The 15,503-nt window shown below is 38.5% G+C and overlaps 1 protein-coding gene across 4 annotated transcripts in view; it reads right to left on the bottom strand.

Moving 5' to 3' along the window:
- The window catches only part of Opa1 (OPA1 mitochondrial dynamin like GTPase), an 80,084-nt gene extending 67,029 nt beyond the window's left edge, over nt 1-13,055 (bottom strand). Inside the window, exons 1-6 of one of the 4 annotated variants that reach the window (XM_031363572.1) lie at nt 12,794-13,055; nt 7,710-8,028; nt 6,994-7,090; nt 5,702-5,809; nt 5,195-5,248; nt 4,339-4,406 (exon numbers count right to left, since the gene is read on the bottom strand). In XM_031363572.1, coding sequence (XP_031219432.1) covers nt 4,339-4,406; nt 5,195-5,248; nt 5,702-5,809; nt 6,994-7,090; nt 7,710-8,028; nt 12,794-12,825 — 678 coding nt within the window. In that variant the 5' untranslated portion in view covers nt 12,826-13,055. The remainder of the gene's footprint in view (nt 1-4,338; nt 4,407-5,194; nt 5,249-5,701; nt 5,810-6,993; nt 7,091-7,709; nt 8,029-12,793) is intronic. The other 3 variants (XM_031363574.1, XM_031363575.1, XM_031363573.1) reach the window with 3 other exon arrangements.
- Between the last annotated feature and the right edge of the window lie 2,448 nt (nt 13,056-15,503).

Below are 15,503 nucleotides of genomic sequence, written 5' to 3'. Positions count from 1 at the left end.
ATTCATGAAAAAAAGATAACTTAAAAACTCTAGAAGGTACATAGCCAGTCTTACAAACCATTCCTCATTTTTCACAATCTCTAAAAGACTTCATAACAAAACAAGGAGAAGAATTAATAGAATGTTAAATACCATTTGCATACAAGTCACAGAAAGTGATGACGTTGTTGTCATTGGTCCCTTAACTCTTAATAGCTTTACATTTATTTAGGAGTTACTCCTCATAACCTTTCAAGGGAGCCTCCTTTTCCAAAAGAGGAAATGAGGAACTCAGAGAAGCTAAACAATTTGTCGAAAGTTACAGTTTAGAAAACAGGAAAAACAGGACCTGTGATTCCACAGTCTGCATCAGCACTACCCAGTAATACTGCACAGCTATGTTCAAAGTGCCTTTGACCCATCAGTATCAACCTCCATTTCAAAGAGCACAATGGCAGGTGTATCTAGATCACTGCAGAGAAAAGAGTGGGCAACCTAAGGTGGGCAGGCTGAGTAGCATACATAGGAGCATTATGTCTGCAAACCTAACAAAGTATTTAATAAGACCCTGTAAGATTTACCAAACTACATTTCAGTTTAGTAAAAATAACTATGCAATATTCCTAAGCAGTACTTCCCAAACTGAATAATTCTACTATTTGTTTACCTTCAATAATTTATAAAATAAAGCCCCCCTTTGAGACAGGTTTCACCACCTACTACTAGCTGGCCTGGAACTGGCTCTGTAGAACCAAACCATACAAACAAACAAAAACAAACCTGGTTTCCTTGTATATTATTGTTCAAGATACTTATGAACGCAAAACTTGTTATTGGCTATTAAAGTGAAATGTCTTCCCCTTTGGAATATTTAATTTTCTCCAATCAGAAATAGCACACTATATAATTTACTACTTGGACATTTTCTACAAATAGTTTTAAGAGATAAAATGACTCTCAGTAATTATGAATATTATAATTTCAATGAAAATTTTCTATTTCTAAGGGTCTACCTATAACAGCATAATTTACTGATACATGTTCATACTATTTCTTGAATGACATAAACATACAACATGCTTCTTACTGGGTAATGCCATAGGCTGTCTGCTTGGTCATTCCATTTTCCCTGCTTTTCTTCTGACCCACTAAGTACACTGTGCTAAGGATTCTTGCTAAGAATCTATCTAATCTATATTTGTAGCTATTAGCTGTGCAGAAAACAAGAATTCCTTAAACCTGAGGTTACTGGATGGAGCTTGTTTACAATTCTTGGGTCCATTTACTCACTAAAACAGGCTCACACCTCTAGTTCCTACTTTGGCTTCTGAAGGTTTTAAGTTCTCCAGATTCCAAGAACTTTACAAAATTCACACAAATATTTCCTCCAGTGAATAAAAATTTTAAACTTTTTCTCTAAATTTTAAATTTCTGAGTAATATAACCATTTATTATAAAGTATTACTATTATATGCCATGCATGCCTCAATAACACCAAGCTAAAAGTGAATTCATTTTTTAATTTGTTAACAAATTTTCAATTTGTTAACGAAGATACATAGCAAAACTTTTGATCAACACCACACAAAAGGTGTCCACAACCTAGCAGATGTGTGTTCAGGCAGAAGCAAGGGAACGAGGATTACTCGGCCTGTGCAGTGTCATATGCCTTCCATGCTTTCTCCACTGTAATTCCCAAACACACAAGGTAGTGAGCCAGGACGCAGCAGCGCACTTTGCTGCTCAGTCTGACTCTGGTCCTATGATGTGAGAGTTTGCTCCCTCAACTCTCCTTCCTTTCAGTTGGCTTTGAGCGGTCCTAACTATTCCTCTACTGCCAGACTTTTCTGCATGTGCTCGCCTACGAGAGAGAACACATCTTTATTTCAGTCCTAGTATTCCCATTTCTATTATTTTAAAAAACCAATTTGCATGTCATTTTTTATTTCTAGTAGAGAAGAAGCCACAACCATGAACCTGATAACCATTAAACTTAAGCACCACTGCATCATACCCTCAGCACAATGGAGGCGAAGCCAGGCACATGCAGGCTGGCATGGCTGTTCATCAGAATAGGATTTTAATGTGTAAATCTTAAAATTCAAGACTAAACAATTAAAAGGTAACAAGAAACTCTGGGTGTCATCCAAGCACTTCTGATGACCACTCAAATCTTTGGAACTGACATCTGAGGGGGCTGGAGAGACGGTTCAGTGGTTAGGGCTGCTCTTCTAGAGGATGAAGGCCTCCTTCCCAGCACCCACACAGCAGCTCACAACTGACTCTAATTCTAGTCTCAGGGGATCTAAAACCCTTTTAAGGCCTCTGTGGGCATACATGTGGTACACACGCAAAACACCCCCCACAAACTAAAAAGGCCACCACCAGGCTCACGTCTCTCCTTGCATGATGATATCCAAACATAACTTAGTAGGCGAGGTTCATCAGGTCATACCAACATATCTGTACCTTGTCTACAAGGCTTATTACTCTCAAGTATCACAGGCAAGAGTCAAACCTAAGAAGCAACACTGTACATCAAGGGATCTGAAAACTATCTGCTGCACCTGAACATGCTTCTACCATATTAGCATCTTCTATAATTTCTATAGTCTTCTATTAACCTGTAATAAAAGCAGCACAGGTACCATTCTAGATTTAATATTTACAATAAATCACTGGAAAAATCACTGGTAAGCTTGGGCAATTTAACAATATTTTAAAATTACATGCACACGTGCATGTGTCTGCCTGTGGCAATGTACATGAAAGTCCAAGTACCCAAGGATTCCAGAGAGGGTGTCAGATCCTGCAGCACTAATTACAGGCTGTGGCAAGCTACTTGATGTGGGTCCTCTGCAAGAGCAAGAAGTGCTATTAATGGCTGAGTCATATCTCTAGCCCCAACTGATAAGTTTTAACTGGGGAAAGTAATTACCATAAATTGAGATAAAGGAAGAGCCTACAAGGGGCATTTACTGTCAAACAAACAAAGGAATATTAAAAAAAAAGGAACAATTTTATTTTCATGTCAATTGAATGAAATCAAATCTACATCAATAATTAAATTCCCCACAATCTATTCTCTTGCTTCCTCTTTAATGCAGGGTCAATCACAGAATACTCACTCATCATTTTGGCAGAGTTTTAGTGGACTTACCTGAGTTAAGTCTGAACAAAGTGATCATGCAACATATGAATGAGTGAGAAAGCAGGCCCAGCAATATCTATTGATTTAGGCAAAAAGGAGTACAGCTCACAGATCTACACTTGCAGACCCGTCCCAGGGCCTTCTCCTCCCATCAGTTCATTAGGTTCACCAGCTTTAATGACCAAGGCTTTCTCCAGCTCAAAATAAGCCACACTTGTCAAGCTATATTCTAGCACTATCCTTCAATGCAAAATCAAGAGTGTCCCTTAATTAAGATTACCTTTATTAAAAACAGGTCAAAATGAAAGCAAATACATACTCTGAAGTATGTTTTACCTAAAAAGTGAACAAAAAGAAATCTTGGAAATATATTTAAAAATTGGGATAGCACAAAAAAGGGTCCAAGTTGAAAGAAAGGGAAAGAAGTGGAAATACAGAAATTATTTCTTTCCCATGGTGCTTTAAAGCTCAGTATAAACTAAATAGTCCACATTTAAATGTTTACAAAATATTTTACTCACAAGTTTATTTCTCTGGACATTATTTTTACAAAACTTTATATATAGTTACTTCTTTTTCTAATTAAAACAGATGACAGAGGAAAAACTAAGACTGTTATGGTAGAGCATATGGCCAAAAGTACAGAGCAACTCATGTTACTGTCTAGCTCAGAAATCCTCTACATTTCATATGGAACGACCCCCGAGGTGTCCACATGGATTTGTTTGAGGAGGTGTTAATACTGACACACCTCTGAATGGACTCACCCATACACAACTTTGTAGGTTCTCAATATGTAAGAACTGACTTATTCACTAAATAACTCACTTTCTATTCTCTTACAACTTTCCTCCTAAGCAACCACAAGTCTCCAGAAGAGCAGGAATTTTCTGTGCACAAATCTGGTATGCCCTGTACACTGACATGTCCTCCTGGAGATCTGTGAACATGTATGAATATATACAAAGCCCCAAGAAAGAGAGGACCACCTAAATAAACTGAGTACACTGGCTTTTCTTACATATACTTTATCGTAGCAAACTTTGAATAGTTATTTCACAGAGCGTAGCTGAAGGGGAAGGCTGCCTCTGATTCTATCCCAGAACAGCTGCATTAACACCTGCAGTTTTCTAGAAGTGTATGAGCATTATCACATATTTCTAAGTTTTTCAGGACTCCCTGTGAGATGAGCTCTCTTTTATGCTTACCTTCCTGTAATGCTTGTCACTTTCCGATCCATGATCTGTTGCTCGAAATGCTGTTTCTCCAGGTGAACCTTAAAGATAAACACACTTTAAATTCTCCAATGACGTCAACAGCCCAAGCTAAATTCCAATTATACCTAAGCAATTAAAAAGTAGGTGGGGTATGGGGAGGCTGAGGACACAGCTAGGAGTCAGAGTGCTTGCCTCGTATGCACTGGGTCCCCAGCACTGCAAAGGGAAAACCAACCCCAACAAGCCCCTGCCAGGCAGCACTTACACTCAGGAGGCCGAGGCTGCTGCGCTGAATGCGACATCATGGCTCAAAAAAAACCCAAACTAGCTTCAAAGAATACATTTTTATTTTTAAGAAAATTACTGGCAATCAATGTCAAAAAAATTTCAAACTTACTCAATTTTAAAATAGAAATGAGAATTACGATAGAAACAAGACAGTCGTCGGTAAGGATTATTTTACAAGGGAGTATTTACAGTTTAGTCAAGTACCACTGCCATCAGACAATGTGTACAGTACAGAGCAAATTTAAAAGTCACTATGACAGGGCAGATGAGACAAGCTAAAATTACTTTTCATTTCAATTTTTTTCCAAAAAGCACTCTTGGTAAGCAAATTAACTTTTAATAGGTTTAAATCATATATCTAGCAATTTCAGCTTTGTTATGAATATAATCTCACTATTATTTCCACTAAAAAGGATATAAGTTTGCCTAATATAGTTCTGGGCTTAAAGATCAGCATATATAAGCAGGATTATAAATGTGGTCTGCAATTTTATTTGCATCTAGTTTATTAGAAGCATTTAAACGGCATGTTAAGATCAGCAGATGTCTGGTTACACACCTAACAAGAGAAGCGCCTCAGAAACTTCTATGACTTCACTAACCAATTTGGGACCTGTAAAAAGTCAGCAAAAGGGGAAATAAAAATTTAATAAGAGTAAGCAAAGGTGTCTGAGATTTCAGACTTATAGCACATTAGGGTAATAACTGGGCAAATATGCCAGGATAAACCCTTTCAAGTATACTTCATATGGTCTGTAATGATGAAATTTTGTTTTAAAGTAACAATATTGGCTTGAGGCAATTATGAAAAGCAAATGCATAGGTAGTCTCATCTACTTGTCAAGGAGGAATATGTTTTTACTCACCAACAAAAAGCTAAGCACATATTTTCTTACAAATTTTCATTTGATTAGGCTAAAAATTAAAAGCAAACGTGTTTATCTTTATGTTAAATAAAATGTTTTTGCATTTGTTTTAATTTAAAAGATGGGAACAAATAAGACCATCTATGTATTCTTCCCTGAGGTTTCTAAGTTGTGAAGTTAGACAAAAAGCCCCTCCTTACCTGCAGTGAAAAAGTCCTTCAACAAGCTGAGGCTTTCAGTAATCTTGTCCAGGTCGGGAGCTAAACTGGCAAGGTCTTCTGAACTGGGAAGAGCTTTTCTAATTTTCTCTAGAGGGATCAAAACAAGAGTGACAGTCTTGAGGGAGGATACAGCAAAAATATTAGGACTATAAATTTTTCAACTTGCTTATACCTTAAGCCAGTCCTATAAATACTGTCAACTTTGCTGTCCACTCTACTCAGATGAAAAACTACAGCACACAGCAAGTGAGTGAGGGAGCCAGGGTTCAAGACCAGGTAGCCTAGCTTCAGAACCTAGCCTCAGTCATCACACAGAGATGCTGGTAAATACATTATGTTACATAGTACTAACATATATTCTTTTTTTGAAAAATGAAACTGCCCCTTTCCTAAAAATACCTTTGTTACCATGCCTACACTTAAGAAGTACTATGATGAGGCACTTACGCAGATTAATTCCACCTCCGTATGTCTTAAAAAGGGACTCCAAATTTTTTCAGCTCATCATGAGTTACTTGCCATCAGCTATTGACTGTTCTCACTTGTTACAGGTAAAGGCAGTATTTTAAGGGGTGAAGTCATTTTGCACACTAACAGATTTTTAAGGAACTTGGATGCAGAAAGTAGAAACAACCAAGGCAGTCTACCAAAAAGAGCCAGCTTAGGGTCCTAGTATGTATGTATGATGCAGGCGACGTTACAGAATGTTGAAAACGCTACGTGAAAAGGCTGCTAGCAGCATGGAAATGCAGAGAGGATGTGCTAGGTAGCAAAACACAAACTATAACGTATATTTCCTTATGACTATATAATTTTTAAATAAAAAACTAATGTCAACCACATTCAATTAATAAGCAAAACTAGAAGAAAATAGTCCATACGAGGGGTGGCAATCATGTTAAAATGAGATTATCGGATATTTATTCTCATACTCTTTTTCCTTTGGGTTGGCAAAATGGTTTAATGGGTAAAAATGCTTGTTACTAGGCCTGTCAACCCATAGGTAACCACAGGATCTCTTTAATTACAAAAAACTCTCACAAAATGTCTTCTAATCTCTACACACATCCCCTGAAATACACACGTGTATCTGCATGTGTGTATATACTAGTGTGATACATACTCACACACATAAATAAATGTAATAAAAATTAATTTTTCTTTTACTTTCATTACTAAAATAAAACTATCACATATTAACTATCGATGTGACTATTTCTACTGCCATCCCTTCAAAATCCAGAGCTATTTTTAATGTTGATGATACAAACCCAAATCAATATACTCATCAATTTCCCATATAAAGTCAGGCACAATCCACTTATAGTCACTAAGGTCTGGTATCATATCTTTCCATTCATCGAAGGTCTAAAAGACAAGAACGTATGTCAATAAGATAATCCAAATGCCATAGACCAATATAAAGAGAAAGCATGTTGATTAAAACAATCTACAAGGAGAATGCATCATGTATAGAATTTTTAAAGAGCAAATTTATGTAAGATAAGGCCTTTAAATAGCAAATCAGAAGTTATGTATGTAGAATGACAGTAAATATTCTTTTATCAAATGTGGAAATGTAAACAGTCAAAATAGACCTATCAAAGAGGGCTCATGCTGGCATTAAGTGACACCATGAAGCAAACGGAAGACTGGGAGAGAAGTCCCTTTGCCTCTGGTTCCAGGACTGCCAAGAAGTAGCCCTGTGAACATGCCGCTTGACTTTCTCTCCTGTGCTACTAAATGGCAATGTTTAGAATCAAATTTAAGTGATCTTACTCCCAGACCAGGGCTCCATCTTCCAGAGCATTTATAATTATGGTTAACACTTAAACGGCATCACAGGACATAGTACATATATACAGTGAATGTTTCAACAGCTAGTTACATTTTACTCACTAAAGAAAAATGACATTTTTTCCTACTATGCTATACAAATTTACAATATTTTGGAACAATTAGAATTACAGTAAGAAAGTGAACTCACTTTTTTGGCTGTATAGCCACCTCCAACAGCAGATCCCAGTACAATATATCGAAGTTTTAAGAGCCTTGCAGCTAACCTTGCCGGCCAAAAGTTCCTGCAGGGCTGGTAGCCATATTTAATTGGAGAAAGTTTCAATTTATGTAAAGAAAGGTTAGTTAGAGAAGAGAACTGCTGAAATGATGTCCTTAGTTGGGGCCTTTGAAGCTTAAGGGCAGGATAATGTGAACGATAAATACTTCGTGAAACCAGATGTAGCTTTTGGAGCGGTACTTTTCTTTGTATTCCAAAGCTGTGCTTCACTAAGGATTGGCAGACTTCACTGAAAAAAACAAACAAACAAACAAACAAGAATGAGAAAAACAGAAGAAAAGACAACAATGCCTAAGAAATGACAGAAAAGGTCACACGTATACTGACAAACCACACCCCATCACACACTACTTTACATTTGCTGTGTGCTAGCTCAATCTTGTTGAAAACCCTACCACAAAAATAAACCACACTAGCCCCATTCTACAACTGAGAGGGAAATGTGGCACAAAGTATAAACACAACCTGCCCCATATGACACTAATGCAAGGAATAAAGGTGGACTATTAGTCCAGGCACAGGGACTCCAGACTCTATGTTAATCTACTCTATGTGGGCTGTGATACTGGTCCACAGAGCTGAAACCAAGGAGGGAAGAGGTGGGCATTTGTTTTACCAATGGCAGTCTGTGTACTGCAACAGCTGGTAACAAAAATGCATGCTTTTTTTTAACGTTTAAAAATTTTTACTATCACTTATTTTATGTGTACTGGTGCTTTGCCTGCATGCATATCTGGGTCCTTGTGTGCATGGTACCAGCAGAAGCCAGAAGAGACATTGGATCTCCTGGAACTGGAGTTACAGATGGCTGTGAGCTTCAAATATGTGTTGGAAATCAAACCCAGGTCCTATGGAAGAACAGCCATCTGTCCAGCCCCACAATAAGGTATTCTTGATATAGAGGAAAGAGAGTAAAAGGAGGAACAGGCCAACAATTGCCTCTGGAACCTGAGGAATCTGCCAGGGAAGACATAAGGCTCCCAAGTGCATGTGTGTGTGAGGAGGAGGCTTCCTAGACTGAGCTGTCATCAACACTGGCATCTGTAACAGGCTCACATTACCTGCACACTCTAGAAAAGCCCTAAAAGGAAAGTTGCTAGGTGAAGTAATCAATAACAGAAAACACAGCTTGCTCAGTCATCCATCCCTCTCGTTAGGGAGCAGCATGAACAAATCATCTGCAACAGTCATTGGCTTTCAGGCTTAAATGTGATCAGACAACCAGGCCCGGGCAGCAAACGAGGGGTTCTTAATATGTGTATTGACAGGATTCCTGAAAATACTGCAAACTTAAATAAGAGCATGTTCAAAAATATTAGAGAATACAACATTTATAGATTTAAACATTAAAAATGAGATTAGTGAATACCAAAAAAGCAATTTATTGAAAATAAAGTTGCACTTGCATATACATCAATAGCAGAAAATAAATTTAGGATAGTTTCTAGGATGTAGAATAAAGAAAAAAATGCAGAACACATAAGCTGTGATGTAAAGCAACGGTATCAAAGTAGGAGGATAGGAGGTATAATGCCCATGGGTACACGACAATGATCCATTGGGATCAGGGAATAGAGTATTGGAGATGCATATATGTGGATGCATAGAGATGTATATATATGCACTGTGGGTGCACGGAGATGTATATATATATATGTTCACTGTAGGTACACAGAGATGTACACAGTGTGCACAGTGGGTGCATGGAGATGTATACAATGTGCACTCTAGGCACATGGATATGTTTTGAGGCTTTCTGTTTGTTTGCAGTAGAGTTCCCTTTTATTGTCCATATAATACAACAAGGATTTTACAACATGTAATTTTATGAGTTGGCTTACAACTTAGTATATTACAAACATTTCTTCTTTTACAACAGTTAAGATAACTGTGTAGCTTGGAGAAAACATCAACTAATCTTCCAAGTGAGATACATATTTTTTTCAAAAAAGATTTATTTATTTTATGTGTATGAGTACACTGTAGCTGTACAGATGTCCGTGAGCCATCAAGTGGTTGCTGGGTATTGAGCTCAGGACGGCCCAGCTTGCTCTGGCCCCACTCACTCTGGCCCCGCTTGCTCCAGTGTAATTCACTATAGCTGTCTTCAGATGCACTAGAAGAGGGCATCAGATCTCATTACGGATGGTTGTGAGCCACCATGTGGTTGCTGGGATCCGAACTCAGGACCTCTGGAAGAGCAGTCAGTGCTTTTCACTGCTGAGCCAGAGAGATGCATATTTAATGCCCTTCCAAGGTGACTTCATATCTTTCACAATGCATGGAGGAAAAAAGGGGAGCCCACGTCTTAATTACCTTCCTATAGATATAGAAAGTTGCCCTTCAATGATTTAACTCTCTAGTTTTCTGTGACTGGGTCTTGCTCTTTAACCCTTTGGACCTGGCATTTGCTAAGGAGTTCAGGCTGGCCTTGAACTTCTAGAATCCTTCATTTCAGTTTTCTGAGTGTTGAGACTACAGGAGTAACATGGCTTAATGATTTTAGCTTTTTAATGTGCATCTACCTAAGCATCAAGAAATCCATTTTATTTTTCCCAATCTTTAGCTGTCATTAGTGAAAACAGTATATTATTTAATCTTATTTTTAAAGTAGGCATACGATGCAGATAGATAATTATTATACAAGTAAATAAATAACATTTTAAGATAAATATGCATGTGAACATTTTGAGGCAGATGCATCCTTTTTTTAAAGCAGACGAAGGGAAGAGGTTGTATTTCAGAAATGAAGAACATAACCTGTCTAAGCAATCTTATATTCTTTTAGAAGTATTCAGAAAGAAAAAGAACAGATGCAATGGAAGGAAGAAAATAATGTCAAAGAAAAATTCTGCAGAATTGAAGAAAGAGATTTTTAAAATCAAAGGTCAAGCCAGATGAGTGATGAAAAAGAAAACCCACAGCTGAACAAAGCCTCAGTAATCTGGGACAGACGGCAGAGTTGAGAAAGACCCAAAAAGTGGCTATGGAGAGAAAAAGACTTCCTTATCCAAAGAAGCTTAAAAACTAAAGTCAAGCCAGGCAGTGGTGGTGCACTCCTTTAATCCCAGCATTTGGGAGGCAGAGGGAGGTGGGTTTCTGTGAGTCTGAGGCCAGCCTGGTCTACACGGGGAAACCCTGTCTGGAACAACTAAAACCCCAAACAAACAAACAAAAAACAGTAAGAAAAAAATCCAAAAGTCAAATGTAATAATGTATATCACCCACATCATTTACCCTTGCTCATTTGCCACATCTTTTACCTACATATTACTGTCTAGTATGAAATTATTTTTTCATTAGTTATACACAAATATTTATTGCACCCCCAAAGTGTTGGTCATCAGTCTTCCATTTGACTTGTCCAAGAGGTATATTTATCTGCATATAAAAGTCTGTTTTAACCTTATAACTAGAGTAGTATTAAGCTGCATTATTTCATAACTTAACAGGAACTATACTGTGCAAGGCAAATTCCAGAGCCTGGGGGGTTTCCCGTTTTCCATATCCCCATTTCTTCCATTAGCTAAGCTGTGCTTAGCCATAAGACATTCTAAAGCCATGACTGTAGAAACATGTTCATAACTTCAGAAATGACGTAGTCCAACGGTACATCACTGATTAAACAAACAATACAAACTATGAACCTGTTTATTTGTAAACTCAATTTTAAGTGTTTCCTACATACCTCTTTGTTTGAAAAGAATATGCTATCTTCTGCACTTTTTTCCTGTTTTATAAAAAAATTAGATGTCTCTACTTAATTATAAAACAGCAGCAATATAAAAGTTATAAACAGCTTATTTCAATAGTAGAGGCTGTGAACTTACTGCTAAATTAAAAAACAACCACACTATAGCACAGGCATTTCCACTTGTGGACTTTTAATTAACGGAGATGAAATGAATGGGTTCCATTCTTTATAAGCATAACAAGTCATTTACACCATTAAAATATGTTTTTGGGGAAAGTCTGGAGATACGGCTTATTGATTAAGAAGAAGAGCTACTCTTCCAGAAGTCAGAGGTTGGATTCCCAGCACCCACACGGTGACTAACACCTGTCTACTACTCTAGTCCTAGGGGACTGAATGCTGTCATCTGTCCTCTGTAGGCAGTAGACACACAAGTGGCATACAGATATACGTGCTGGTGAAACAGATACAGACACATTTTCCAAAGTTCTAGGGGCCGTAGAGAAGGGGGGAAGCCGTGGTGAATACTACTTCCTGTATTCAAATGTCTGAAACAATGTGCAAAGCTTGGGGGCTACTGGAACAAATTACATGGATAATATCGAATTTAGTATCAGTAAGTGCATACAGCAATTCATATAAATAAAACTACTTTATGGTTTTCTACTTTAAAACAAGACTAGGGTAACAACAGCAGCGGGATTAGAAAAGTGCATCATGCTGTATCAAAGTGTACCTCAACACTGAACAAGATCTCCTCTGATGGGGGCATCTCTTAAACACCGCCCGATATCATGTACATCACTACTCTAGATTTGACTTCAGCCAGAGGGTCAGGCAAACGGGCAGAGAGCCCTTTCACACATAAGTATGAAAGGGCATACTTTCAAGTATGCTGCTGCAAGTGCTTCCAAGCAGCTGCAAAGTGTAAAGTATATATGGCGTATGGCTAGAAGAAGACAGTTAAATGACATGCACAAAGATACAAGGACAGAGCCAGGCCAGGCCAGAATAGTCAACTTTATAAAAGCAGCAAACTAGAGACAGATAACAGGGAGATCAAGGACGGACAGCAACGATGGGCCAAAGCTGAAGACATCAAAAATCTTCTTGTTAAACGAGGAGTGCCAACTCCCGTCACTCCTTCGGGCATTCGAACATTCGGGAGAATTCTCTAAGAGCCTCGGCCTGGCCAGAGGGTCGGTCACCTGCACATTCAGGAAGTACTGATGGGTCAACCCTGCTTGTCCAAATGGCCCAGAACGAGACATAACGGGGCCAGGTCGCAGGCCGCACTTACCAGGCCACGGCTGCCCGACGTGCTCGCCACATCCCGCCAACGCAAATCACACACAGGCGCCAAGACGGCCACGGGGGAGCCCCGTGTCGGGCCCCAGTCCGACTCCTGCTCCAGCAATGACCCAGGAAGAGGCCCTCAGCAACAAGGGCATAGAGCAGCCGCCGAGTCCCTCCCAATGGCGCATGGACTTCCGCAAGAGCCGGTTGGGCTCCCGTAGTCAGTCCGTCTCCGAAATAACCACCCTCGGGAACGCTAGGCGGGCAGCACAAACGGGCCGCGGATGGTGTGCGAATGCGCGGGGAGTCTCTGGGCGGGACCTGTATAGTGCTCTCCCTCTCGGCTCCGCCCTCAAAGTGTCCAGGTTGGAATCCTGAAAGTGAACTGGGCTTGCAGGAAATTCACACGATGAATGTTTGTTGGGAGCAGCCCCTTTAAGGAGATCTGTTTAAAAGCATTTTCGTAACCGAACAATCTTATAGCCAGAAGGTCGAGTCTAGGTGTGCGAGGCACCTTAGAAAATCAGATCTGATCGGAAAGGGTCTTCTGGCATTTAAGCTGTAGGTTTGGGATAAACACATAGTTTTATGAAGGCACAATTTTTTTTTTATTTATTCCCCCTTTGTTGGCTTTCACCTGAATTTTAATGGCACCCATTTATTGAAATGGCCCTTGTCAAAGTCTTTTAACAGCACCATATTGCTAGTAATGGCTCCTTAGTAGTATTTGGCTAAGTTCTCTTCTTAGTTTTCTTTTGATTTTCAAGATGTCAGATTCATTGTTCCCTCCCCATTCCTCCCTACCAACCCATCTTTGGACATAGTTGGTTCCTAGTCTCCTAGCTACCTGCTTCTCCAAACTATTTTTTAATGTTCAAAAGTTCCAGTTAGGTTTTGGGCCTTTGGGGTTCCTTCCTTTTCCTGGCTACATTTTTTCCTTATTAATCTAAATTATTTGTATCACTCCAAATATCTCCTTCATCTTCAACCATTTTTGTATTTTTAAGAGAAAACAGAGGCTCAAAACAGGAATATTGCCTGTGAAAGATTGTGAAGCCAATTAATGGCACTATTGGGAACTAAAATCAGAGAGTCTTGTACTTTATTTCACTTCAAGGATATATTCCTTTCACCCATCTCCCTTTCTTTGTCTCTGTCAGTCTCTCTCCCTCTCTCTCCCTCCCTCTCCCTCCTTCCCTCTCTCTCTCTCTCTCACACACACACACACACACACATGAAATACACACTACCACCACCAGCAGCAGCAGCCCAAATTAATTGCTTTTCATCTAATTATCAGAATGACAAATCAGGATCCATCTATTCACAATAGCATCAAGTATATAAACGCAACTGTCTGACAGTAAACGTTCCTATTGCAGGACTTGAGGGATATATTTACTGTGGTGACTGTCTCAATGATAGTTGTAGATAGAAACCATCTATAAACACTAACCAGTATAAACCAATCTAGAAACCAGTTTAAACCCCAACTTTTTCTATTATTGAATAAAAATGCATTTGTTATTGTTGCTTTCTAATTTTTGTTTGGAAAACACAAAAAGGAGAAGTGACAGCTGCTTCCATGTGTAACTTGTCTCTGTAGTTTACAAAGCCCTTGTTTTATAATTCCACGTCTAGGCTGGGACTACTGAATGAGTCCTATGTGCAGCTTATGTCCACTATTATATTAAATAGCAAAATAGAGTTAGCATAAAAGTCTCTAGATAGTAGCTAATTAAGTGAATTACATTTAGACTAGCCACAAAACCTATGAGCTCTCAGAATCCAAATAGAGAATAATATCTGAAATAGATTGTTCAAATTTAAAATGGCTTTAATCTATGTTTTTGTTTTGTTTTAACTTCACAATGCTGCCAAAGAAATGTGAAGAAGAAAATTCAGTAGAAGCCATGCATCAAATATTTGTTTCAACCAGCCTGTTTTCTATATTTAGTGTATTATCTAATAAGGATGAGTTACTCAATCCTGTATAAAATAGGCCACCTGTCTGCCAGTGTATCTGTTGTATGCATGTTTAAGGTTAGAGGCCTAGACTGAGGGAGGAAGTTTGGGAGACAGGGAGTCTCAAGTAAGACTTGCAAGTTATAATGGGTTTATATGATATCCACTTCACTCTATGTACTTTGAGGAACATCTACTTATGGTGCTGAGTAGGAAAATTAGTCAAACTGTTATGAAATCAAACCACCATAACTAATTCAAATTCAGGCCATAGAGTTGTTTTGTTTGGCTACACAGTGTGACATGATGTTGGACTTCTTGCTTCCATTTAATAACAGAGAAAATTTACATTTAGATAAACCAGTATTCTAAAAGTATCAGACAATACTTAGCCCTAATCTTTAAAAAAAAACTGGGTGGGGGCAGTAATCGAGTAATGTTTCATATCCCTTACTCAAAGTACACACATCAATTGCTATGATTGTGATCTTATTTTTTTCTTAGAAAAATCAAGAGAATTTGAAAATATAAACCATTGTTTATATAAAACTTATTAATCGATATACCTGGGGCAGTGGTTCTCTACCTTCCTAATACTGTGAACTTCCTACTACATGAGGAACATAGTTTAAAATTATTTTCATTGCTACTTCCTACTCCTGTAATTTTTCTACTGTTATGGCTTCTGTAAGCCAAAAGACACTGTCAATAGGACAAAACGACAACCAACAAATTGGGAAAAGATCTTT

The sequence above is a fragment of the Mastomys coucha genome, unplaced genomic scaffold, assembly GCF_008632895.1.
Source record: "Mastomys coucha isolate ucsf_1 unplaced genomic scaffold, UCSF_Mcou_1 pScaffold12, whole genome shotgun sequence".
Lineage (NCBI taxonomy): Eukaryota > Metazoa > Chordata > Mammalia > Rodentia > Muridae > Mastomys > Mastomys coucha.
Note: the sequence above shows the minus strand (reverse complement) of the source record. Positions and strands in the feature narration are given on the sequence as shown.